Below are 24,525 nucleotides of genomic sequence, written 5' to 3' on the forward strand. Positions count from 1 at the left end.
GGCAGTCCAGCTGAGAGAGAGAGGGATGTGTCCGAATTCTAGGTTTAGGATCCCCAGCTGGTGGAGAGAATTGGCACAACTGAACAGAGCCAAGGTGGTGGCCGGGGTTGGTTACTTAGAATGAGAAGGGGTCTGAGCCAAGGAGGAAAAGAAGGATATGTGACAAGAAGGAGAGTGGGTTTCCCACCCAGTGGAAGAAGTCAGCTCAGACCAAAATGGGATAGTGAATGAAAGTGCCTTAGGGTGTCACTCATTTGAGGTTGGGCAAGAGGTTTCTGGACCTGTCTGCTATCGGAGGAACCCCTAGGGACTGTCACCAGTGGGGCTGTGACTTCCCTTGGAGCTGAGATGGCCCTCTGGACAGACCTGGGCTTTGCAGCAAACAAGGCCTGGGGTGTGGGAGCCGATGCGTGCCAGGGTCCTACCCACCGGCCTCCAACCAAACAGGAGTAAAGTTTGAAAAGTACAAGGCCTCCAGCTGCCCTGCCTGCCCCAGCCTGCTGGACCAAGAAGGGTGAGTGGGGCCCTCAGTGACCTTCCCACTCTGGGGACAGAGGGCCACCACCTGTCACGAGGGCAGCCACTCTCCATCTCTAGAAAGCTGTCTGTGGGGTCCATGTATGTGTCCCTGGGATGCTATGAATGATGCAAAGGGATGAGTCTGTTCACTGAGCTCCTCTGTGTCCCCAGAGTACACACACACACACACACACACACACAGGCATCATCATTTCATTTGGTCAGGGTAGGGGGAGTGGTGGTGGCATAGTCTCTACTGTACAGAAAAGAAACTCAACTTCAGAAGAGTTCAGCAGCTTGTCAGAGGTTAGCAGTAACACCCACAGCTGCATTTGTTCAGCACACGTCTGTGCCTGGCCCTGGGCGAGGGCTTTGAGCTCCTGGAGCTGCGGCCACAGCTCGCCCATCCCAGCCGCCTCCCTGCTCCTGCCCTGGCAGCCCCCCTGCAGCTGGAAACAAGGGCTCCCAGCCGCCCCCTCGGGATGGACGTCAAAGGATCAGCCTCCCCTGTGGGATTCCGGCCTGTGGTCCTCCTAGGTGAGCTCCAGTTCATCTCTCAGGCGTATCAGAGCAGCTGTATGAAATTAGTGACTTAAAGCGTCATCAGGAAGAGCATTTTTGACAAAGCAGGAAAGGACTCTGGTTGCTACTGCTGTTATAAGCTTTATTGCACTTAACGATCAGGGCCAGCCCGCGAGCCCTATGCATGTCCCCATCTCAGGGTCTGGGGTGGTGCCTGTAGGCCTGGCTCCAGAATGCCGTCTCTTTCTCCTCCCCAGGAAATGTCCCATTGCTGTCTCTATTCTGCCCCAAGATGATCAAGGAGTTGTGTCACTTGTCTCTTCCCAGGAAGGCCCCAGTTCTCCAGCTGTGTCCTGTTATCACCCCCAAGCTGATTCAATTCAGATGCCCAGGCCCCAGGCCCAGAGAGTGTGACCCAGTAGGTCTTGGCTCAGGTCCAGGAATTAGCATGTTGACACTCACATGCTCTTGATATCAGAAGCTCTTGATATTAGGGATCCCTGAGCCATGCTTTGAGAAATACTGAGTCTTTAGGTGATCACGTTGCAGTTGTATACACGAACACCCATGTGGATTAACTGTGAGCATATGTGTGTGTGTGTGTATGTGTGTGTGTAGTTCTAAGAGGATGGTCATTAAAAAGTCCATAGTGGTGATCCCTGGGTGTAATGAGATTTCAAGAGCTTTGAGATCTATTTCTCTGTGCTTTCCTATATTACCTTTTTTTTTTTTTATAACGGGCATATAATTTTCCTCAACAGATAAAGTCATTAAGTCTTTCCCATGGGCAGGGAAGAGCAGACTGTTATAGAGGAAATATTTACTGTGTAGGAAGTAGACTCGGGGGAAATGTGGACCTACGGCAAGAAGGCCACAAGTGTAAATGAGTCTGTTTTAATTCCCAGAGCCTGCATCCCTCTTTCTGTGGCATGCAACTCCTGAGCCTGCCATCGAGAAGGAAGGAATGTCACACCTCCTGTTTTCAAATTGCCTGCTCTTGGCAAAGCCTGGGCCAAAGTCATGCCTGGAAATTTGGGACGGTGGGCTCGAGAGAGAAGGCTGAGCCTCCCCTCCTGTCCCTGTTCCTGGAGCCCCACCCTTCCTCTCCGCCCTGCTCCGCGCACAGGCACCCTGACCAGCCAGGCAGAGCCGAGAGGGCGATTTTACAGTGCTGTTCCGACGCTGTTGTTGTCCAGTAAACCCACACCGGGCCCCCCAAACACTCCTCGAGAAGGCCAGACCCTTCTTGAGAAATGGTTTCCTACACCTTTACAACGTGATAGGTGCCGTGGAAAAAAGGGGCCGTTGGATTTATGGAAACTATATAAAGTTTATAGAGTCTTGGCAAGCCAGAAGGAGAAAAAGCCTGTAGGATGGGGGTGGGTACTTGGAAAGGGCGTCAGACCTCTGGGTCCAGACACCAGACGAAATACCTTGAGGGCATGCGGTGGGGGGAGGGGGGCGGCCCTTCTGGAACAGCTGTTGGGGGCACCCTGCAGGCAGACCCCATTTGGTCTTCACGGAGTCCCGTGAGGGAGGCACGGTTACCCCCATCCTGCAGAGGGGAAGCTGAGACAGAGGTGTTTGGAAAGTTCTGACCTTGCCTAAGGTCACACAGCGAACGGTCTAAGGGCGTGTGGCTCTCAGGTGGGCCTTCTGGGGCAGGCTCAATTCTTGCACTCCGTCTCCTGTGTACTGAGTGGCATGTCCTAGTTTCAGGTACAGAAAATATGGTCTCCGTACCCTATTTTGGGTTGAGACCATTTGCTATTTGTGACTTGAGTCTCTCATTCCCCTGGTGTCTTCAGTCATCACCGTGCCGTCCTGTGGCTCCTCTTTGTTCTGAAAGTTGATTTGTGCCTGAAGCACCCACGGGCCTTGGCTGGAATGGGACTGAAGCCACCCAGAGGTTGGCTGTGGATCAGGATGGGGCTAAAATGCTGTCTTTGCCTTTCGGGATCCCCTCCACGTCCCACTTCTATGGGGGACCTCTTAGGGCCCCCAGAGGAGTCCCCCATGGAGTCTGAAACCACCTCCTCCAAACCCGTCAGCCGGTGAAATTTCTAATCCATTTTTCCTTGCTTATGCGCCTGTGGCATCCGTGTTTTCTCTCCTCCTTGGCTGTAATTCTTGGAGTGCAGATTCCATGAATGCTTAATTCTTCATCTGTGATTTTGCCCACAGGGTTGGGCATGGTTCCCAGCAAGTAGTAATCACTGAATAAGTATCAGCTGGGAGGCTGGCTGGCTGGATGAGTGGATGGATGGATGGCCTGCTGGGTGGGTGGGTGGATGGAGGGATGGACGGACAGACTGATGGGTGGATGGGTGAATGGATGGACAGATAGGTGGGTGGGCGGGCAGAATGATGAGCCATATATATAGACTAACATACACCCACTTCCTCATTTGCACCCTTCCGCACAGTTAAACTAACAGCCTACTCCTGGTTCTCGTAGGCTTTCACTGAATGCACTTCTGTTTCAGGAGACAGACTTTGCTCTCTCTGAAGCCATATGGAGAAACCAGCCTGAGTGTTTGAATGTGTGTGTAAATACTTTACAGTCCCCATAAACTTGTTTAAAGACAGGTGGGGGTGAAGGTATAAACTGGGGCAGCCTTTTGGGAGGGCCATTTGGAAGTAGCTATTAAATTTTTAAATGTGCCTACTACTAAGACCCAGCAGTTCCACTTGGAGTCGTCAAGCATAAGGAATATATTCACACTTTTGTGCACAGAGACTCACATCACCAGGGTGCTTGTGCCCGGTGCGGGTTACTGCCCTGCTCCACACAGTGAAAAACCGTGACAGCCCACGTTCATCCACAGCGAGACAGACACTGAACTATGGGAGACCCACACTATGGGAAAAACTGCAGCGGCAGAAAGCTCCCCCGTATTCTGGAAAGTTCTGAGACTCTATAACTCATGGCCCTTCCTGCCTCATTGCTATCAGCTTCTTTTCCTTTCTCCCTCCCCTCTCCACCCACAAAACACAGTTTGCTGGAAGGAGATCTTTCAACTTGATGCCTGCTAGCCAGTGACCTTCCCTTACAGAAGAGAAGGAACATGAGAGAGAAGCAGTTATGTGTATCATTACTGTCTGCTGGCTCTTCAATTAAAAAGATTGAAAGGCACAATATTAAAATTTGATTTATGGGCACCACTATCTACCTAATAATGAGGCTGGGAGGAAAAAAAGAACCACAGTCGTTAGAGAAAACTGTAGCCTTTTTTTTCTCTCTGCCAGGAGATAAATTGCCTCTCCTTTTCTTATTGCTAAAGAAATGTGAAATGGTTTTAAGCATATGTGATGTGTTCTTCCAGTATGTTGAAATCCAGAACTTAGTAATTTAGGAGTCATCTGGCTCCGACGTTTCCAGGAAGCTTCCTGAGAGACGTAGCAGCTTCAGCAGCGGGGGCTGCTGCCACGGTCCACGGGGCTCCCAGACCCAGACTGAGGCAGGTGCCACCACTGGTCACAGAAACTTCCTCCAGGTCCCAGGGCATCGAGCCAGCTGATGCCACAGAACCCAGGAGAGAATGGGAAGGCACCGACTCGAGTTGCAAGTCCCAATTTTGTGGCCTATTCGTTCTCTGATCCTTGGTTTCTTTATCTTTAAAATGGGAACAATACTCTTACGTGATGCTGGGCAAGTGCCCCGGTTTTCCCACTTTGAAGGTATAATTGTCCCTCCCTGCGAGGGTTGTAGGAAGGATTAAATCAGTGAATCTGTGTCAAGTGAATAGTTGGGTACCTGCCATGTAGCACGTGCTGGGTAAATATTTTTAAAAATCGTTATCACCACCACTGCAGATGCCTTTGTTGTAGTTTTTGGAAGGGTTGGAATTCAAACCCAAGTCTTCCATTTCTAGGGTGCTGGCTGATGAGGGGCGAATAGACAGATGCTTGGCTCTGTCTCTCTCCAACTGATGCCCAAGGCAAGTCAGGGTACTTCTCTGAGCCCTGTGGTGTTTATCTGTAAGATACTAGTTTCTACTTTGCAGGTGATACTGTCAGGTTTAAAGATTATTGGAAACAAAGTGTCCAGGACACAATTAGTTCTGGGCAGACAGATGGTAATAACCCTTGAAAAGGAAAGATCTTCCCTTCCAAACCTATTTGGGGGGTGTCGGGGGGGAATGCTGTCCCCCAGGAGGAGAGATCTGTGTCTGGTTGGCGCCCTCCCACCTCACTGGGGCTGTGCAGAACTCCCCTGCCCCAGGAGTGAGGAGGAGAGGGTACAAAGTATTCCCTGGCTCTAAAAATAATAGCTGCAAAGAAAAACAAAAAAGAACAGCCATTGTGCCAGGAACTGTGTTGAGCTTGACCTATAGGGTCACAGGTCAATCTCACAGCAGCCTGGTGGTGAGCTGGCCTTATCTTCATGGGGCAGATCAGATACGGGACAGGCAAATGGCCCAAGGGCACAAAGCTGGAGGTGACCGGGCTAAGAGTCCAAGCCAGGACTGTCAAATTCTTTCCGCTACACCTTCCCCGAGCCGCCTCCCAGTTCCTAGTCCCTGACCTCCCCTCCTCTCCTCCATCCCGGTTCTTCTGACCCATTTCTGCGGCGGGGGTGCGGTGCCATCACCCGGTGCTTTAAATTTGTATCTTCCCACCAGCGTTTGTGCTGGAGAGTCAGATGCCCCAATGCTCATGTTAGCTTGTGCTAACCATGTTAGCTTGTTCTGTGTGTCTGAATTTGTGGGTGTTTTTAATCTGTTTAAGATGTTTGGGGTTGGGCTGGAGAAAATGGATTCTAGTGCTGCCAATGCCTTGCCAACCCCGTTCCGGGAAGGTTTCCATACCTACGGGACTTCTGGGCTCTCCATCCTGCAGAGATTCCTTAGACTCTCCCCTTGGGAAGAGGAGGGCAGGATTTTTCATGTATTTCTTTTCACCCAGCTAATGGCATCTCTTTATTTTCAGTTGAGAGGGAGAATGTGCAGAAGCGGACTTTTACTCGATGGATAAATCTCCATCTGGAGAAGGTAAGCAAGGCGCTTGGGTTGTTAAGTGATGGATGCTTCCATAACTGGGTGCGCAGTTCAGGAGAGCAGTGAGGAGAGGAGGGGGATGCTCTGTGTTCTTGTTGCGTTAGTGTTTTTCATTCATTCATTAAAACGTTTATTGAGTGCGTTCTCATTGCCGAGGATCAAGTTCAGCTCTGGGAACAATCCCTTCGACAGAGGAGCCTGGCGGAGCCTGGCAGGGTACGGTCCATAGGGTCGCAAAGAGTCGGACACGACTGAAGCAACTTAGCATGCACGCGCACTTGGAACACAAAGATGCATAAGACTTGCGGTTCTGGCCTTGTGAGGTTATCAGCCTCGCTGGGGAAGGAGAGGGTCCATCTTTAAATGGGAATCGATGAGCAGAAGTTAGCAAACATTCATTGTTGAATAACCCGAACATGGGACTAGGCGGTGGGGGCCGATCTTGACTTCTAGTCTGGAGAGGTTGGGGAGGCTCTCATTAAGACTCATGTATAGGTATTTGGGTTGATTTAAGCAAGAATTCCTGACACTTTTTAACCAAGCCAGATTGCCTGGTTCATCACGTAAGGCTGCTATCGATCAACAGTGTTATCAGCTCGTTTTGGTGCATCGGGCACTCAGCTCCTTTAATCCTCAAGACAGCCTTCCTCGCTGCCCACCCCCATGCTGTTCCAGAAGCCTGGAGACATTGAATTGAGTCCCTGTAATCCCACAACTCTTGGAGAAGAAAGCTCCTCCTTAGGCTTCCCTTGCATATTCAATTTGGTGGCCCCTCTTCTTCCTGGGCCCCCCTCTTTTTTTTGCTAACGTTCTCTGGCCAAGCAACGTCCAACTGCATTTTGTCTGCCAGCCTCTCAGGCACACAAACTCTAAAGCAAAAGCGTCTGAACAAGACAGAAGGATGAGCAGCAGAGGAGGGGCAGGATGTGAAATGGATAAATGAACCGTTCAGAGGCACAGAAATCCAAACCCTCCTCACCACTAGCTTAGCCTCCGGGGGGAGAACATTCTAATTGCCCCTGGGGCTGGGGAAGGAGAGATTCTTTTTCTCGTTTACAAGAAAGCTGATTTATGAGGATCCATTTTACTCACTTCGCATCTTCTTAAATTCCACGATCTGGTTCTCCCAATAGACCCAACCAGTAGTCTTGTGTGTTTCAAAGCTGGTGGTGGTATTCAAGGATTCCTCTTCGGTGACATTTCTTCTTTATTCTCTTAAAAGGCACAAGAGTAATATTGATTGCCCTTAAGAGTTCGCCCCAAAGAAAAGTTCAGAGGAAAATCACTAAAATGATTAGAAAGCAGAGAAAATAAATGTGGCGTTTTAGGAAGTGGCGCTCTTGACCGCCATTCTAATTCACGTAGTGTGAGCTTTAGGCCTATAATATTTCCCCAGTAGCTGCCTGACCACCCACACTTCTGCTCCCCACCTGTAGAATGGGCTCCACTCAGCCCAGGAGGTTCCTCAAATCTCCAGGGCGAAAACTCTCTACATCACGGATGAAGCATTATAAATCATTTGCCCATTGTTTTGACTATTAGTGCATTTTCGGCAGCGCTCATAAAGTGAAATGTTATTTTTGGAAAAAAAGGAAAACCGTTCCCAAAATCTGAGTTCCCCCAACTCCTAAATTAATGCCTGATGTGTGTCAGGGTAACTGGAAATTCCTCCTGGTGGACGGAGCTTAGCCAGGGCGTATTTCTTTCTTTCTTCCCTTTTATAAATTAAAAAATAAATACAGAAAAGCGCAGAGCGTAATAGAGCAAATACTCATGCACCAGCCCAACCCCTAGATGAATCTCTGTTAGCCTTGATCACATCAAGAATTTTCTCTCTGGCCACGCTTCTGCCCCTGTTTCAAGGCAGGTGGGTAGCACCCACTCTGAAGATAAATCAGATAGCACTTGAAACTGATGCCTAACACACACGGCAAAATCCACAGCCGTGTTTCCAACCTTGAGACTTTCAAGAACAACCTTTCATGTAAAGGAAACCGAGGAGCTCCTCGGGGAAGTGGGCTTAGCTGCAATTTGAAGGCTGTCAGAAATATTTACGGACTCTCTGGCTTCTGGAAAAAATCCTTAATTTACCGAAGGAGTTAGATCATGAAGAAACCCCTGGGGTTGCTGTTTACTTGGCCATACCAATCTCATGAAGCCCACGGAACGTCTGGAACCCCGAGGAGTGTTTTCACTGGAGTGGGTTCAATTTCTCCTCCTGCCATCACGCGGATGGCTGCGGGCCAAGGCCCTGCTTGCCGCTGCCGGGCTGGGGGCTCTTACAGACACTGTCAGTGGGAATGACCCTCCTGGTTCAGCTCCAAGGCATGGCTCGGCCATGGTTGGGGCTGGTAACTGGAAATTCTGTTAGTCCATCTATCAGGGGCTGTTTTTGTTCGGGTCTTGTGCCGTTTCTGCCCCACGTTAGCAGGAATAACATTCCTGTGTGAGTCTGGGTAACCTGATGCCATCGTGCTCCATGTGGAATGTTCCTGAGGAGCAGCGGGGAGTTTGCAAAGAAAATAATCTGCCTCTGGGTTCAAAGTCGCTCTTGCCCTTGAAGCAGAACCCTCTTCTGTGCACCTGTGGGTGGAATTGCCCTGTGTTTTGACTGCCTAGGGGTGTGGGTGGGGGGCTCGTATAAGAAGTCAGGAAATGCCACCTTCCTGAATCAAAAAGGAAACACAGGCCCTCCGAGGCTTTCACGGGATGGGAGTTCCCCGAGGAAAGGGTGGCGGCCACAGCTCCAAGAGTTCCCTGGATCTCTGGCTGGTGACAGCTGCTACCCCATGCCCCCACCTCATTAATCCCGTCTCCAATGGGAACATCCCCTTCCTTGTACCCAAAAGCAGAGAGAGTGAGTACCCAGCTGAAATGTTCTAATGCTTCCAGAGATTCCAATACCAAAAAGTAAATAGAATCCATGCTGGTCGTTGTCATTGCTTAGCTGCTAAGTCGTGTCTGACGCTCTGTGACACCGTGGACAGTAGCCCGCCAGACTCCTCTGTCCATGGGATTTCCCAGGCAAGAATACTGGAGTGGGTTGCCATTTCCTCCCAACCCGGGGATTGAACCTGCGTCTCCTGCATTGCAGGTGGATTCTTTACAATTAAGCCACCAGGGAAGCTCCATTCATGCCGGGGGTGGGGGGTGGGGGGAGATGGTAATTAAAAAGGCAGGTTCCTGGCCCTTGGCCCCGAAGATTCAGTAAGTCCTAACCATCCTGCATTAAAATTTTTATCAAGTTTGTTTAGTCAACAGAAGCCTTTCTGTAAGCATAGTCTTACCTGGAACTCTAAATAAAAGCCAATAAGAGCTGATGGCAGGGAAATGTAGTGGGTTAGTCTCCTTCTGGAACCCCCTCCCCCTAGTAGGGGTCCCTGAAGCTGCTCTGGTGAAGCCTAGGGTTCCGGGGAGCACGGTTTGCAACGCCCTGTGCTGGGACAGCTGACCTACAGGTTCCTGCTCACCCCACAGACCCCAGGCCACACCTAACCAAGCTGTGGGTGGACAGGACACGGTGTCCCTCAGACCTCCCCAGGGCAGAGAGGAAAGCAGTGGGCTTCTAGCTTTTTCCACCAGGAGCCTCCTCGGGGGCTCCCCAGCACCACCCCTGCCTGTGCAGCGCCACCTCCAGAGAGAGAGGGTTCCTGCCGCCTTGGATGCCCGTAGGCAGCTCTGAGTGTTGGAGGTTTTTTCTCCAGATCACTGATTGGCTACTTTCTTTCCCCCTCTTCCGCAGTGCAACCCACCTCTAGAAGTTAAAGATTTATTCATCGATATACAAGATGGCAAAATCCTAATGGCTTTGTTAGAAGTCCTGTCTGGGCGGAATCTGGTACGTATGTTCCAGAAGGGTTGGGAAGAGGTAAAAATCAAAGGAAAACACTGCCTGTAGTTCTTTTCCATACAGATCTCTATGACTGTACATATATCTGGCCATCCATAAGTTCCTACGACAGGAAACTTGAGAGGGCGACATTCCTTTCTCAGTGACTAAGATTGATATAATCATGTATAACTAAGCAAATATACCTTAGCAAGTAAATAAATGCCCCATGTTTTCTGTGAGTCCAAAGCTGAAGATTTTAACTGGATCGAGAGTGTTTAGCTGGCCAGCCATTCAGTTAACTAGAATGAGAGCTAAGATTCAGGAATATGGACGAGAAAGACATCTTATCAACCAGATTCTATAAATTCACCCCGCGGCTAAAGCTAGATACACAGAATTCTAGAACCTTCTTGTGAGTATGGCTGAAACGGAATTGAACCAGCTGGTCTTGAGGTCCATTCCAGTTTGGATCTTTTCCAAAGCTCTCCACGTTGCCTGTGTCTGATGTGTGCAAGTCAGTCCTCTCTCCCCGATTCACCGAGCAGTGTTTAATAGCTTCAGCACTGTTGGCATTTTGATTTTTGTTTTGTTCTATTTTTAATTTATTTATTTAGTTGATTGCACTGAGTCCTCATTGCTGCACGCAGGCTTTCTCTAGCTATGGTGCACGGGCTTCTGATTGTTGTGGCTTCTCTGGTTGTGGAGCGCAGGCTCTAGGACACATAGGCTTCAATGGTTGCAGCTCATGGGCTCTAGAGCATGGACTCAGTGCTTGTGGTGCGTGGACTTAGTTGCTCCGAGCCGTGTGGAATCCCCCCGGGCCAGGGATTGAGCCCGTGTCCCCTGCATTGGCAGGCGGATTCTTATCCACTGTACCTCCAGGGAAGTCCACTGTTAGCATTTTGGGTGGGGTAGTTCTTCGTCATGGGGGCCGACCTGGTCATTGCCGGATGTGTGACAGCATCCTTGGTCTCTATCCACTGGATGCCAGTAGCACGCACAGGTGTGACAACCAGAAATGTCCCCAGGCACTGCCAGATATTCCTTGGGCAGGGTGGGGTGGGGTCCAGTGATCTGCTTAGAGTACCAGAGGTGTCAATTTTTAGAAAGGGGCTCTAGAGTCCAGTGTTTGATTGGCCCACATCACCCAGTGTGGCTGATACGCAAGTGTCTCTGTAGGGCCCCAGCTCTACCAAACCACAGTTCAGCCCATGCAGACCTCTCTGGGTTTGCTCTTAACTCTGGGTTTAAAGTCAAGAGCTCCGACTTCAGTTCTCAGCTCTAAGGCAGCTGGAGTCTTATGCAACCCCTCACCCCTTTTTTGCCTTTCTTTTCCCAGTAGCCACCCCCAAGGGGGCTGTGCCAAGTGACATGAATTCTCATGAAGGGCAGACCCACTGCGGTAGAAAGAGTACTTGGTTTCTTGACTGATCTCACAGTGGGCTGGCAGCATAGTCCTCAAAAGGCTTCCTGAAAAAGCATATTCTAGTCCCTGGTTCTGTGTTGCCAGCAGCCCAGGCTCCCATTTTGTTGCCTGGGCACTGATCAGGAGCTACTATAGCCTCGGTGGGAGGGGAGGCTTTGTTGGGAGTGTTTAATCCGGGAATACAGCCGAGAACAGCCAAGACCTCACTCATGAGCTCAGCTGGCATTTCACACCATGAGCAAGGGATACCCACTGGCTTGCCTGTTAGTGTGAAGCACTCACCCAAAGGAGCAGGGGTGGGCTTCTGTTTCAGGATGAGTTTCCTCTGCCGGGGCTCCTAGCGTGTGCAACGAGCATCGTCAGAGTTTTTGCTTCTGCAGCCCCTTTCTCTCTTCCTCTTTGGGTTTCTCTGTGTCTCTCTGTGTCTGTCTCTTTCTTGGTGTCTCTGTCTCTCTGTATTTCTGTCTCTGTCTCCATCTCTCTCTCCCTCTATCTCTCTGACGTGGGATAAATATCCACCAAGCCCTTGGCCAGAAAACAGAAACATCTGTGGCCGCCAGGGAGGGTTTGCCGGATGATTTAGCAGCTGCGGGTGATGCTCCCGGCTGGTGCTCTCTGCCTTGACAAACAGCATCAGCGCAGACAGGAGAGCATGTCACCGACAGTCTCTGGGGGAGGGAGGCGTATCAAAAGCCAGGCGCTGGGTCAGAGAGGGAAATTTGACAAATCTTCCCCCTGTTTAACCCCTGGGTTCCCCTCCCTCACCAGCTCGAGTGAGTTTGGTCCCAGGAACCATAAATAAGGCGACCCTTGGGGACCCCTGAGACTACGGTTGTGTGTCCCGGGGCCCCGTGCATGAGTTTGGATGTGGTCCACGTGGGCTCTGCTGTGAGCCCCATCCTTCTCTTGAGATTCATGTGGAAAAGGTAAAGAAAAAGACGAGCACATCCAATGGCACCTCTGGGACCCGAGTGCCTGTCTGGGCTTAACTTCTTGTGTCGTCCTGTTTTGTGTTACAGCTGCATGAGTACAAATCCTCATCCCATCGTATTTTTCGGTTAAACAACATAGCGAAAGCACTTAAGTTTTTGGAAGATAGCAATGTAAGTATCTGAAACACATCTTGTTCACAGAGCCTTCCCTGAGACAAAAAAGACATGATTTGAAGTTTAGTGCTGGTCACAAGAGACGCGGGCCAAGGGGTCCCTGCTAAAACGGTCAGATGGAACAAGTTGAAATGTTAACGGAGCTCCATCAGTCGAGATACAGCTAATCCATCAGGCGAGATGCAGTCCCTGGTTCCCTGCCTACCCTTCCAGCTCCATCAGGATGAAAACTCCTATGGATGTCTGGGCGTGGGAAGGGCGGAAATGCTGAGTGGCTCTCAGATGTTCAGAATTTAGTTGACATTTTCCTTTTCACTTTGGGGGTTAAGAGTACAGTGAAAAGCCAGTGCTCTGTGACTGCCTAGAGGGGTGGGATGGGGCGGGAGGTGGGGGCGTGGTTCAAGAGGGAGAGAACATACGTATACCTATGGCAGATTCAGCTTGATGTATGGCAGAAACCATCACGATATGGTAAAGCAATTACCCTCTAATTTTAAAAAGAGTACAGTGAGCATGTCAGGGTGTAACACTTGTCCTTAGCACTCAGAATGTGGCAGAAGCAAGGAAGAGAAGGGGGCTAACTGAGCCAGAGGAAAATCACGTAATTCTGTCCTCTTTGATATAACTTTCCAAACTTAAATTGGCCCTTTCTGTGTTTTGAACTCTGCTTCGTGTCCTTCAAAAATGGGAGGGAATGGCCCTAGTGAGATAAAATTTCCAAAGTTCCCCTTTCATTAAGTTTCATCAGTTACTCTGGGTGAAAAGCCCTCAGCTTGCTTGACACGTCGGCATGTACAGTAGAACGTCATCACGAAGTGCTGTTCGTTTGGCGCTCCTGGGTCTTAAGGGGATCTAATCTGGGCTGATTTAAGCAGCAAAGGAATGTGTTGAAAGGATGCCAAGAAGTCACAGGATGACTTCAAAGCCTGGGGAATCAGAGATGGAGCCCAAGGCTGCTAAATGCCAGGACCACTGCAGAGCCTCACCCCCTCTGAATGCAAGGACCCACATGGGCACGGGTGCCACTGCCCTGTCCCTCTGCCCCCACTCCCACAGCCCCTGGAAGGAAGTCTTTCAGCGTCACTCATTCAAGTTCAAAGGCCTGGGCTGATAAGCCTGCATCGTCGCCCATGTCCTGGCTGTTTTGGCTTTTGAAGAGGGAGGTGGGCTCTGCCTCCCATGCTGTGGGAAAAGACCCGATCTAGGAGGCGGTTCAGATGGTGGTGACCAAAGGGCACGGCACAGCTCACAGCACCATCATTCATAATAGCCCAAAGGTGGGAGCAACCTGGATGCCCATCCACGGACAGAGGGATGAACAAAGTATGGTCTGTCCATGCAGCAGAATATTATTCCACCCTGAAAAAGAATGAAGTGTTGATACAAGCTACCGTGTGGATGAAACTTGAAAACATTATGAAAGATGCCGGACCAAAAGGACCACTTCCCCTAGAGCTCTATTCCTGTGATACGTCCAGCACAGGGACATCTCTCGAGTCAGAAGACAGATGAGTTTTTGTTCAAGGTTGAGAGAAATTGGGAGATTAGACAGGTAACAGTTAAAGGGTACAAGATTTCTTTTTGAGGCGATGAAAATGCACTAAAATTATGGTAACACTAAAAAACCGTGGAATTTTGTGCTTTAAATGGGTGAATTGGTTCAGTTCAGTTCAGTCGCTCAGTTGTATCGAGCTCTTTGTGACCCCATGGACTGCAGCACGCCAGGTTTCCCTGTCCATCACCAACTCCAACTTCCCTGTCCAACACCAGCTATGGTTTTTCCAGTAGTCGTGTATGGATTGAGAGTTGGACCATAAAGAAAGCTGAGTGCTGAAGAATTGATGCTTTTGAACCGTGGTATTGAAGAAGACTCTTGAGAGTCCCTTGGACTTCAAAGAGATCAAACCAGTCAATCCTAAAGGAAATCAGTCCTGAATATCCATTGGAAGGACTGATGCTGAAGCTGAAGCTCCAATACTTTGGCCACCTGATTCGAAAAACTGACTCATTGGAAAAGACCCTAATGCTGGGCAAGATTGAAGGCAGGAGGAGAAGGGGATGACAGAGAATGAGGTGGTTGGATGGCATCACCGACTTGATGCACATGAGTTTGAGCAAGCTCTGGGAGTTGGTGATTGATAGGGAAGCCAGGCATGCTGGAGTCCATGGGGTTGCAAAGAGCCGGACACGACCTAGCGACTGAACTGAACTGTTTTAGCCATCATGGGCCATGATCGTTGATGTCAGTACTCTGTGTTAGTCCAAAGACATGTTAAATCTGGAAGTTAGTGTAGCATGCAGACAGACCCTGGGCGTGTACCATCTGTTCTTGGAAAAAGATGTCTTTTTTACTAGCTGTGTGTCCTGGGCACTTTCCATTGACCTCTCTGGAATATCTTCACCTGAAATACAGAGATAATAGAAGAATCTGTGTTGTGGGGTTGTTGTGAAAATAAACAGAGCTAATACTCTGAGAATAGTGTCTGTTAATGGGAAGTACTATGTACTGTTTATTAGACACACTTATGTACACTTTTGCATGTTGGGGTCCCCGAGAGGTGTCCTGTGGCATCACCAAACAGCACAGGTGAGAAAGAGAAACAGGCCCACAAGGGCATCAGAAAATAATGTGTTGCGACCTACTTGGACCCCGTCCTTAAGCTCATACATTGCTTCTCTCCAGGTAAAGCTGGTTAGCATTGACGCAGCAGAAATAGCAGACGGCAACCCCTCTTTGGTTCTTGGGCTGATTTGGAACATAATCCTCTTCTTCCAGGTAAAATCACTTCTTTCCCGTAACACACATCAGTCATCTCCACCAATACAGGAGTGGGGCCCAGATAGCGGGAGACAGTGAGATTTCGTTTCTGACAGATTTTGCCTTTTCTTTTTCCTAGAAAAGAACCAGAGGAATCTTGGTTGCTAAAGATTTTGAGTCCCTGTGATTCTAAAAGTGATGTGAGCTCTATTCTTCTCTTGGGCCTTGAAGAGTTAAATATTTACTTGGAAAAGTAGTTTTCTTCTAAAGGATCCCAAGAGCCAGGGAAATACTTCTAGCCAAAAATTGAACTAGGTAGAGTTACTCTCCTAACATGACAAGTGTTCGTCTGAGACGGTTAGAAAGTCTCTACAAAGGCAGCTTTAGGAAGAGGCGTGTGTAACAGGGGAGACCTTGCAGCCTTCACACCCTCAGCATCTGTCTGAAAGTGCAGATTTTATAGAAGAAAGATGGGGTCTGGGGCTGGAGTGTGAAGGGGTTACTTCAAATTGTGCTCAAGTTCTTTTCCCTGAATAGGAGGGAGTAAGCTGACAATTCATCTCCTAAAATCCCCCTCTTTTGCAAGAGAAAATTATGGCTCACTATTTAATGGCCCTCCCAAGAGTAAAAATGATGTACACAGAAGTGAAGCCAGTCAGGAGGCCCTCATCAGCAGCTTCTGCCCAGAGCTAGACAGACTCCAGGAAGAGATGATTCTCCGTGCTAAGCATCCTTGCATGCACCACAAGCCACACGAAACAGCCTGGCCATCACGAGTACTGACACACAACCCTCAGGAAGGAGTAATCAGTTCTGCATGAGCTGATCCCTCCAGCCGGGGTCCAAGAGAGCCCATGCTGGGTCTGAAACGTCATTTTCTTTCCAGATTAAAGAGCTCACGGGCAACCTCAGCAGAAACTCTCCATCCTCCAGCCTGTCACCCGGCTCGGGGGGCACAGACTCAGACTCCTCCTTCCCACCCACACCCACCGCAGAGAGGAGTGCGGCAATCTCGGTGAAAGACCAGAGGAAAGCCATCAGGACGCTGTTGGCCTGGGTGCAGAGGAAAACGAGGAAGTAAGCCCCATGCCCTGCTCCCCAGCACCCCGCGTTGCTACCAGGCAGAGGGAGGAGGGCAGAGGAAGGGGACGTCCCCGTTTACTCAGTTCTGTGTCCATTACATGCCCGGTGCTTCATGTAGACTCTCAGAACAGGGAATTCTGTCCTTTCTGTGTCTGCACACAAAACTGTACTTGCTCAGTGTTTGGTTTGTGGGAAGCTGATGGAAGAATTTGGGTAGAAATCCAAGGGGCCTTCACCACTTTAAATCCCTAAGTGGGGTTGGCCCTTGGATCCGAGTAACATGGACATGTTTATTATTATGGGCTTCCCAGGTGGTGCTAGTGGTAAAGACCCACCTTTCAAGGCAGGAGACCATAAGAGATGCCAGTTTGATCCCTGGATCAGGAAGATCCCTTGGAGGAGGGCATGGCAACCCAATCTGGTATTCATGCATAGAGAATCCCATGGACAGAGGAGCCTGGTGGGCTACAGTCCATGAGGTCACAGAGAGTCGGACACGACTGAAGCAACTTAGCACGCTTATTATTAAGCTTCTGGGTATCTTTCAGGGTCTGTACCTACTTAAAAGCAAGTAGCAATCAAGGCTGCAACCTATCAGAGTCAGGTCTGGCCCTCCCAACGCTGAGACAGATGAGCTGGAACCAAATCCTTGGACTTGTGTTTAACCCCTGCCAGACTGGGAAGACCTGGAGCATCAGTTTCCCCTCTAAGCTGCACCTGTAAGATGGTGACTTACTACTCACCCCCTTATGGGAGAGTTAGGGTTAAATGCAATAAACTCTGTGAAAGCAGAGTACCAGCACTTCATAAGCACTTAGCATCAGAACCCATCTTCCCAGTATATGGAAATAAAAGGTGGCAGGAAAAATAAAAGATGGGAGGGAGGTTAGATCTTGGGGGTTTTGATTAAGGGGTTGAATATGATAGAGTTGATTAATGTGAACAACCATTAAATATTGTTTTAAAATAAATAAACCAAAAGTGAGCTCATCGCCAGGAGTTAGGGTGACTGTATGGAGAGGAAGGGTATTTCAGGGGAGACAGCCTGTATGACCGTTGTGGCGGTGGTTACTGGAATGGGTGCTTGAGACACAGTGTCCTGGTGCTTCTGCCATACCCGTGACAACGAAACTGATGAAATCCGAAACCGATGAAATCCTAGTACGTGGCTTATAGCCCTGGCTTATCTGTGGTTTGTAGCCCTGGACCCACGTCGGTGTCTGGTTCTGATGACACACGCCTGTAACACAAGATGCTGTGTTGAAGGAAGCAGATGATGGGTACCAAGGGCTCTTTGTACTGCTTTTGCAACTTCTTATGAATCTCCATAAATATCTAAATAAAAAGATATTTGTGTTTTTTTAAGAGCGTTCAGTGACCCCAGTAGGGAAATTGGCAGTGGGAAGAGGGTCTCTCAAGGGATGGAGTCTAAAGGAAATTAATACAGGATGATCTCTCTTTGTCATTTTTAAAGTTGTAATTTTATTTCTACTAATCATGACGTTAGTTAGCACTTACTGAGTGGCTTCTGTGGGGCACCTACATCACACACAGTCCGTGTGGTATGGCCACTCTGGGGGCGGGTTCAACTTAATACTTCCCCGTGACAGCTCTGTTTTATAAGTTTGAGGCTAAGAAGGTACGTGATCTACCCAAGGCCACAGCGCTGGAAGCACGGAGGGGTATCCAGGGTATGAACTTGAACTTTCTGGCTCCATTTTATGACACGACACACCCGTGTTTGCTGCATTTCAAAGATCACTGATAAAAGCAATCATGTTAAATGAAGGCTTTATGTATCTATCTGGGAATTGGGGAACTCAAGTTCACATTATGTCTCCTTGTGCGACATAACCTTCCTGTTGGGTTTGTCCGGAAATGGAAACACGGATGGGTCAGTGCAGATGTCCTGATGCTCAGGACCCAGGGTATCTAGGCCTCACCGGCTCAGCAACTCCTGCCCCACTCGGAGGCCAGCGGGGCATCCCTGAGTGTTTACCCATCTGCCCTGCGGCTGCTGCTTCCCTTCAGGTATGGCGTGGCGGTGCAGGACTTTGCAGGCAGCTGGCGAAGCGGGCTGGCTTTCCTGGCTGTGATCAAGGCCATCGACCCCAGCCTGGTGGACATGAAGCAGGCGCTGGAAGACTCCATGCGGGAGAATCTGGAGAAGGCTTTCAGCATCGCTCACGATGCCCTTCACATCCCCAGGCTCCTGGAGCCAGAAGGTAGCCGTGGTTCTCTCTCTTTCTCTTTCTTCATAGTTTGTTTTTAACCTGTAACACCTTCTGTCCACATGGGAATTCTGGAGAATACAGAAACATCTAATGAAGTCATTTTTATATCTCCTGTATTCCTGTCGCTGACATCATTTCCCCGTGTTTTTCCTTATATCTAAATACAATTTTTTAACATAATTGGGATCATTCAGTGTATGTATGACTTTGTCTCTTCCTCTTTTTTTTTTCTTTAAGGCTTTTAAAACTTTTTTTTATTGTGAAATATATCATGCATGTAGAAAAATGCATGAAACAAACATGCATTTTTGTGATTCTGTGATAATCACATGTGAACATCTGCATAGCTACCAACCAGGTTCACAGCCTGCAGCCTCCCTGTGCTTCTTTCCATTACTACCCACTTTGCTATTTAATTGTAAAGACGTCTCATATCATTTTGATTTTTTTATGTTCCTCCTCTACTATTTTCTTTTGTATTAAACAAGCATTTCTACTTTAAAAAAAAGTTTAAAAAAAAACCCTTTATTTTGTACTGCTTAACAAATAATTAACAAATAATATTGTGATAGTTGCAGCTGCACATGGCAAAGGGACTCAGCCATACATATACATGTATCCATTCTCCCCCAAACTCCTCTCCCATCCAGGGTACCACATAACGTGTATCTTCCTTTTTTTAACCTAACATTATAATTGTGACATAAGTATTTTACATGCTGCTGGGATGTCTTCATTATATGTTTTTATTGGCTGCATACTGGTTCATCTAGTGGGCTTACCAAAGTGTACTTAGCTCTTTACCACTGGTGGACATTGAGGTTGTTTTGGAGTAGTCATGTTTGTATATAACACTGCAGTGAACATCTTATAAGATAAAGTTCAGTGTGCAGCTCAGATTATTTCCTCAAGGACCAGGTCCCATCAGTGGGATGATGCACAGCTAGAAAGTGCACACCTTTTCAAGGCACTTGGCTATCTCTATCAAATCATATTCCACGTGGCTCAGGCTTATTTAGGATTCTCTCTGGCAGTGTGTAAGGGTCTCAGCTCAACAGACTCACTGATGGGATGGGCGGTGAACTGGCTGCTCACAGGGAGGGACTCGGAACAGCAGGGAGTAACAGAATCTTGGGTACAAGGAGTCTTGGATTCTCCATCCCAGCTTCTCTGCTCATCAGCCAAGGGTGAGGCTTCACTGCTCAAATCATCCCCCTTCACTTAAAGGGCTTAAATTTCCTGACGTGTGAAATAAAGAGAAAAAACCTCCCTGGTCTGTGGGATCCTTCACCGTCAAGCGTCCCAAGATCCCATGTGAAAACTCTCTTCATGTTGTGGGAATGTAAACTGGTTCAGCTCTTACGGAAAACTGCGTGGAGAGCCGTCAAAAAATTTAAAAAGACGATCCTGTGATCCAGCAAACTCTCTGTTGTTGTTCAGTGTCTCAGTCCTGTCCGACTCTTTGCAACCCCATTGACTGCAGCACGCCAGGCCTCCCTGTCCCTCACTGTCTCCCAGAGTTTGCCCAAGTTCGTATCCATTGAGTCATGGGCATGACTATCCAACCATCTCATCTCTGCCACCCTCTTCTCCTTTTGCCTTAAAGCTTTCCCAGCATCAGGGTCTTTTCCAGTGAGTAAGCTGTTTGCATCAGGTGGCCAAAGTATTGGCAAACCTTCTACTGAACATATATATTCAAAGGAAATTAAATTCAAAGAAAAGAAGCTTGGAAATTCCCTGGTGGTCCAGTGGTTAAGACATGGTGCTTTCCCTGGTGTGGACCAGAGTTCAATCCCTAGTCAGGGGACTAAAATCCCATAAGCTGCACAGTGCAGCCAAAAAAACCCCCAAAACACCAGAAAACCCCCAAAACAAACAAAACCAAAGGAAAGGAAATTGCAGCCTTGAAGAAATATCTGCACACTAGTGTTCATTGCAGCATTATTTATAGTAGCCAAAGCATAGTAACAACCTAAGTGTCCATCAGTGGATGAATAGATAAAGAAAATGCCATGTATATGCGATGAGATACCATTCAGCCATGAAAAGAAGAAAATTCTGCCGTTTGTAACAACACGAAGGAACCTGGAGGACATTATGCTGAAATAGGCCAGACACAGAAAAATAAATACTACATGATCTCACTTATATGTGGAACCTAAAAAAGTCGAACTCATAGAACCAGAGAGTATGATGGTGGTTATCAAGAGCTGGGGGTTGATAGTGGAGTGGAGAAGTAGGGAAACGTACAAACTTTCATAAGTTCTGGAGAGTCTAACATACAGTAGAGTGACTATAGTTAATAACACTGTATTGTCTACTAGAAATTTGCTAAAAGAGTAGATCTTAAGTTTTCTCAGCAAGTCAAAATAAGATAACTATTTGAGATGATGGATGTGTGAAAATTGTGAGAATCATTTCACAGTCTATGTATGTCAAACTATCGTGTTGTACACCTTAAATATATACAATTTTCGTTTGTCACTTATACCTCAATAAAGCTGGAAAAAATTTTAAAAATGTAAAAATAAATAAAACCTGTGTTTTGCATGTCCTTCTAACTCCTGTGTTTCTCTGAACAGACATCATGGTTGACACACCAGACGAGCAGTCCATCGTGACTTACGTGGCTCAGTTCCTAGAACATTTCCCGGAGTTGGAAGCCGTATGTCTGTTTTCCTTACTTATAATTCAGAAACTGTACATTTCCATCAGCTGACCGTGAGATGAAGCTGGTGTTCGAGCTGTGTGGCAGCTGTAATAATTGAATCTCGATCTCATGTGCCTGGCCACATTTTCCTGTCAAAATCATAGCTAACGTGTGCGCCATTAAAAAGCAGAATGGGAAGTCACACACACCTCTGACAAACCTCTCCCCATCCCAAACTTTTAAGATTGGAAGAGATGCCCGCTTGTTATATGAATCAGCTGCTTGATCCTCTAGATGTCAGATGGGACATTTTAGCAGTCTACCAGATTTTATCAGAGTGTGAAAAAATTTTAAAGACAATGACCAAGCACACGTTTTTAATTTGTAGAATCTGAGCATACTTGGTGACTGATTTTTTGGAGCAGAATCAGACCTTTTAGAAATTGTCAAGACTCTGTTGAACCTCCAGCCAACCCATGCACAAGCCTGGGATTATAATAATAATGATCACAACAGTAACAACAGTCCTTTATTGACTTTATTGGAAAATTACTTTATTGGAACACCCATGGCTGCAGGGGGGCTTAACAGTAAATGAGATGGATGAGGTCCCCGACTTTGTGTAGCTTTGTTCTAATAGAAAAAACAGGTGACAAGTGAACAGACACATTGTTGTTTCAGGTAGTTAGAAATACTAGACTCACCGCCCGCCCCCCCCCAAAAAAGTCATACAGAACTAATACTCACAGGAGGGACAGGCTGCTCTTTTAGCTGGAGGCTTGTTCAGGTCAGCATCCTGTGTGTCTCTGGGCTGACTGCCACCCCTGCAATCCCACTTGACTCTGTATCATCATTTTCATTTTGTAGAAGAGAAAACGGATGCTCAAAGAGGCTTAGAGACCTCTCCAGGGTTGCCCAGCTGCCAAGTGCAGAGCTGGGCTTTGATCTCAGTTCTCTGCGGTTCCAAAGCTCAGGCATTTAGATTCCTTACAACATACGGCTAAAACTGAGACCCCATTTTGCACAACTCAGAAGAGCCAGGCTGGATCCTCTCCAGGCTTCCTATGTGTGTGCGTCCCATCTGTTTCTGGACCACAGATCGCTTTCCAGGCTAGTTTAGAAGCAGGCATTCCATGGGCTGGAATGTCAGTTCTGCCACTTGAAGCTTTGTGACCTTGAACTGTTTACTTAACCTCTCTGATACATGTCTGTATGAGATGTCATCTGTAAAATGGAAATATGACCCACATTTTCAGGGTTATGTGAAGAATAAATAGATATGTAAAGTCCTGTGCTTGGCACAACAGTTGATGCTCAGAAAATGGTGATATTAACATCATTCTTTAATTTAATCTTCATTATGAAATTCGGAAATACTAGGGACCGGGGCTTTTATTAGCCCTGAGCTCTTCAGCCTAGACAGAGTTTGAAATCAACTAAAATTTATGATGTGTGTGTGAGTCAAAGTCATAGCTGGGATTCAGCAAATCTGACACTTGGATCTCCCCAGTGCTGGAGTCAGAGACTGGGCTGGGGAAGGAGGGGTCAAGTAAGATAGAACACATGGGGCAAGGCCCCCTGACCCAAACAGCACAGGGCATCCCCTCAGAACAGTCCGTTTGCATCCCTAGGGGATACAGATGAGGCATCCCAGCTGATCTAGACTCCTGTTGAACCCTTGTTCTTTGAAGTTTAATAATTCAACTGACTGTAGTACACTTTAATAAATATTCATTAAGCCCTGGTCGTGTGCCAGACACTGTGCCTGGCTTTATGCCCTGACGTATGGTTTTTTTGGGTAAATGTACCATATTCATTTGAAAAAATGTGTCTTGTACAGTGAAAGCATCAACAGTCCAATTAGGTTGAGTTGGTTAATATGCTGTTCTAATATTCTAGAGACATGCCCTTTTTTTTTTTTTTCTTTTCCTATCAATGAGTGTGAGGGAGAAAAGTTAAAAATCTCTGACTTATGATTGTGACTGTATTGTTCTTAGTTCTGTCAGGTTTTGCTTTGTGTGTGTGGAAGCTATGCCATAAATGCATATACATTAAGGATTGTTGTTTCTTTTTGACGAGGTCATCATTTTATTTTTGTTTTATTTCATCATGGAGTAAATTTGATAGGAATGTAGAAACTATCATAAGTTAGTATTTGTATGATTTATCCTTTTCTGTTAATGTCTTTCTCCTTTTAGTGTACGTGTGCTTATAGTTAAAGCATGTTTCTTATAAAAATACTATAGTGTTGGGTCTTGTTTTTTATCCATTTTGACAAGAATTATTAGTGTGTCACTTTATTAGTGTATTTTTTGGCCATTTACATAGGTGTAATCTACCATCCCAGCATCAGGGTCTTTTCCAATGAGTCAACTCTTCGCATGAGGTGGGCCTGGCGTGCTGCGATTCATAGGGTCGCAAAGAGTCGGACACGACTTAGCGACTGAACTGAACTGAACTGAACTGAATCTACCATCTTACTGTTGTTTTCCACTGGTCCTATCTGTTATATGCTGCTTTGTTCTTCCTTTCTCATTTTTTTTGGATTGTTCAATTATTTTTTGGTTTCCATTTTATCTCCTCTGTTGGCTTTTTAGCCACATCTGTTTGTTTTATCTTTTTAGTAGTTTTCCTAGGGATTATAATACTCATCTTGAACATACCTCAATCTACCTTGGATTACTATTAGGTAACTTTAATTTTTTAATTTGACTGTGTCAGGATCTTCATTGCATCATGTGGGACCCTTTGTTGTGGTGCACCGACTCTAGTGGTGATGTGCGGGCTCTCTAGTTGTGGCACACGGGCTCCAGAGCACACAGGCTCAGTAGTTGTGGCTTGTACGCTTGGTTGCCCCTCAGCTTGTGGGATCTCAGTTGCCTAAGATTGCCTAAGTTGCCAGGGATCGAACTCACATCCCCTGCATTGCAAGGCAGATTCTTAACCTCTGGATCCCCAGAGAAGTCCCTCATTGTACATTTTATATATTTTATATATTTTTGTATATGCAGCTGTTTGATCCCACTCACTTTTCTTCTCCCTTCCTTTTGCTGCTATTGTCATTTGCTTTGCTTCTGTATATTTTAATTCCCCATGGTTTGCTATTATTTTTGCTTTAAGCAGGCGACTTTTTAAGAAAACTTTTAAGATCATTTCGTATCTGTCACACATTTACCGTTTTAAGTACTTCTCATCCCTCATTCCAGATCCAGGCTTTCATCTGTGATCGTTTCCTTTTAGCCTGAAGAATGACCTTTGTGATTCTTGTCCTGTAGGTTAAACAGTTGTTTTACAGTCTTCATGCTAATTCTAACCAGTCCCACTTCGGGTTATCTTTGGGTCTGCTTCTAATGACTAATGTTTCTCTTGATTGTGGATCTCTTTATTTGCTTCTT

General features: G+C 47.3%; 1 protein-coding gene across 12 annotated transcripts in view; it reads left to right on the plus strand.

Annotated features, from left to right (window-relative positions):
• CLMN (calmin) overlaps positions 1–24,525 on the plus strand; it is a 111,206-nt gene that overhangs the window by 71,889 nt on the left and 14,792 nt on the right. For 10 of the 12 annotated variants that reach the window (XR_014071378.1, XR_014071379.1, XR_014071377.1 and 7 more), the window contains exons 2-8: positions 5,974–6,035; positions 9,784–9,879; positions 12,319–12,402; positions 15,089–15,181; positions 16,050–16,240; positions 18,278–18,471; positions 21,063–21,145. Coding sequence is in view for 6 of the 12 variants with exons in the window: in XM_081550556.1 (XP_081406682.1) it covers positions 5,974–6,035; positions 9,784–9,879; positions 12,319–12,402; positions 15,089–15,181; positions 16,050–16,240; positions 18,278–18,471; positions 21,063–21,145 (803 nt within the window). In the remaining 6 variants the exon portion in view is untranslated. Of the gene's footprint in view, positions 1–5,973; positions 6,036–9,783; positions 9,880–12,318; positions 12,403–15,088; positions 15,182–16,049; positions 16,241–18,277; positions 18,472–21,062; positions 21,146–24,525 lie in introns of those variants that run through there. The other 2 variants (XR_014071382.1, XM_081550560.1) reach the window with 1 other exon arrangement.

The sequence above is a fragment of the Giraffa tippelskirchi genome, chromosome 12 (genome assembly GCF_054371585.1).
Source record: "Giraffa tippelskirchi isolate mGirTip1 chromosome 12, T2T-mGirTip1v1.2.pri, whole genome shotgun sequence".
NCBI lineage: Eukaryota > Metazoa > Chordata > Mammalia > Artiodactyla > Giraffidae > Giraffa > Giraffa tippelskirchi.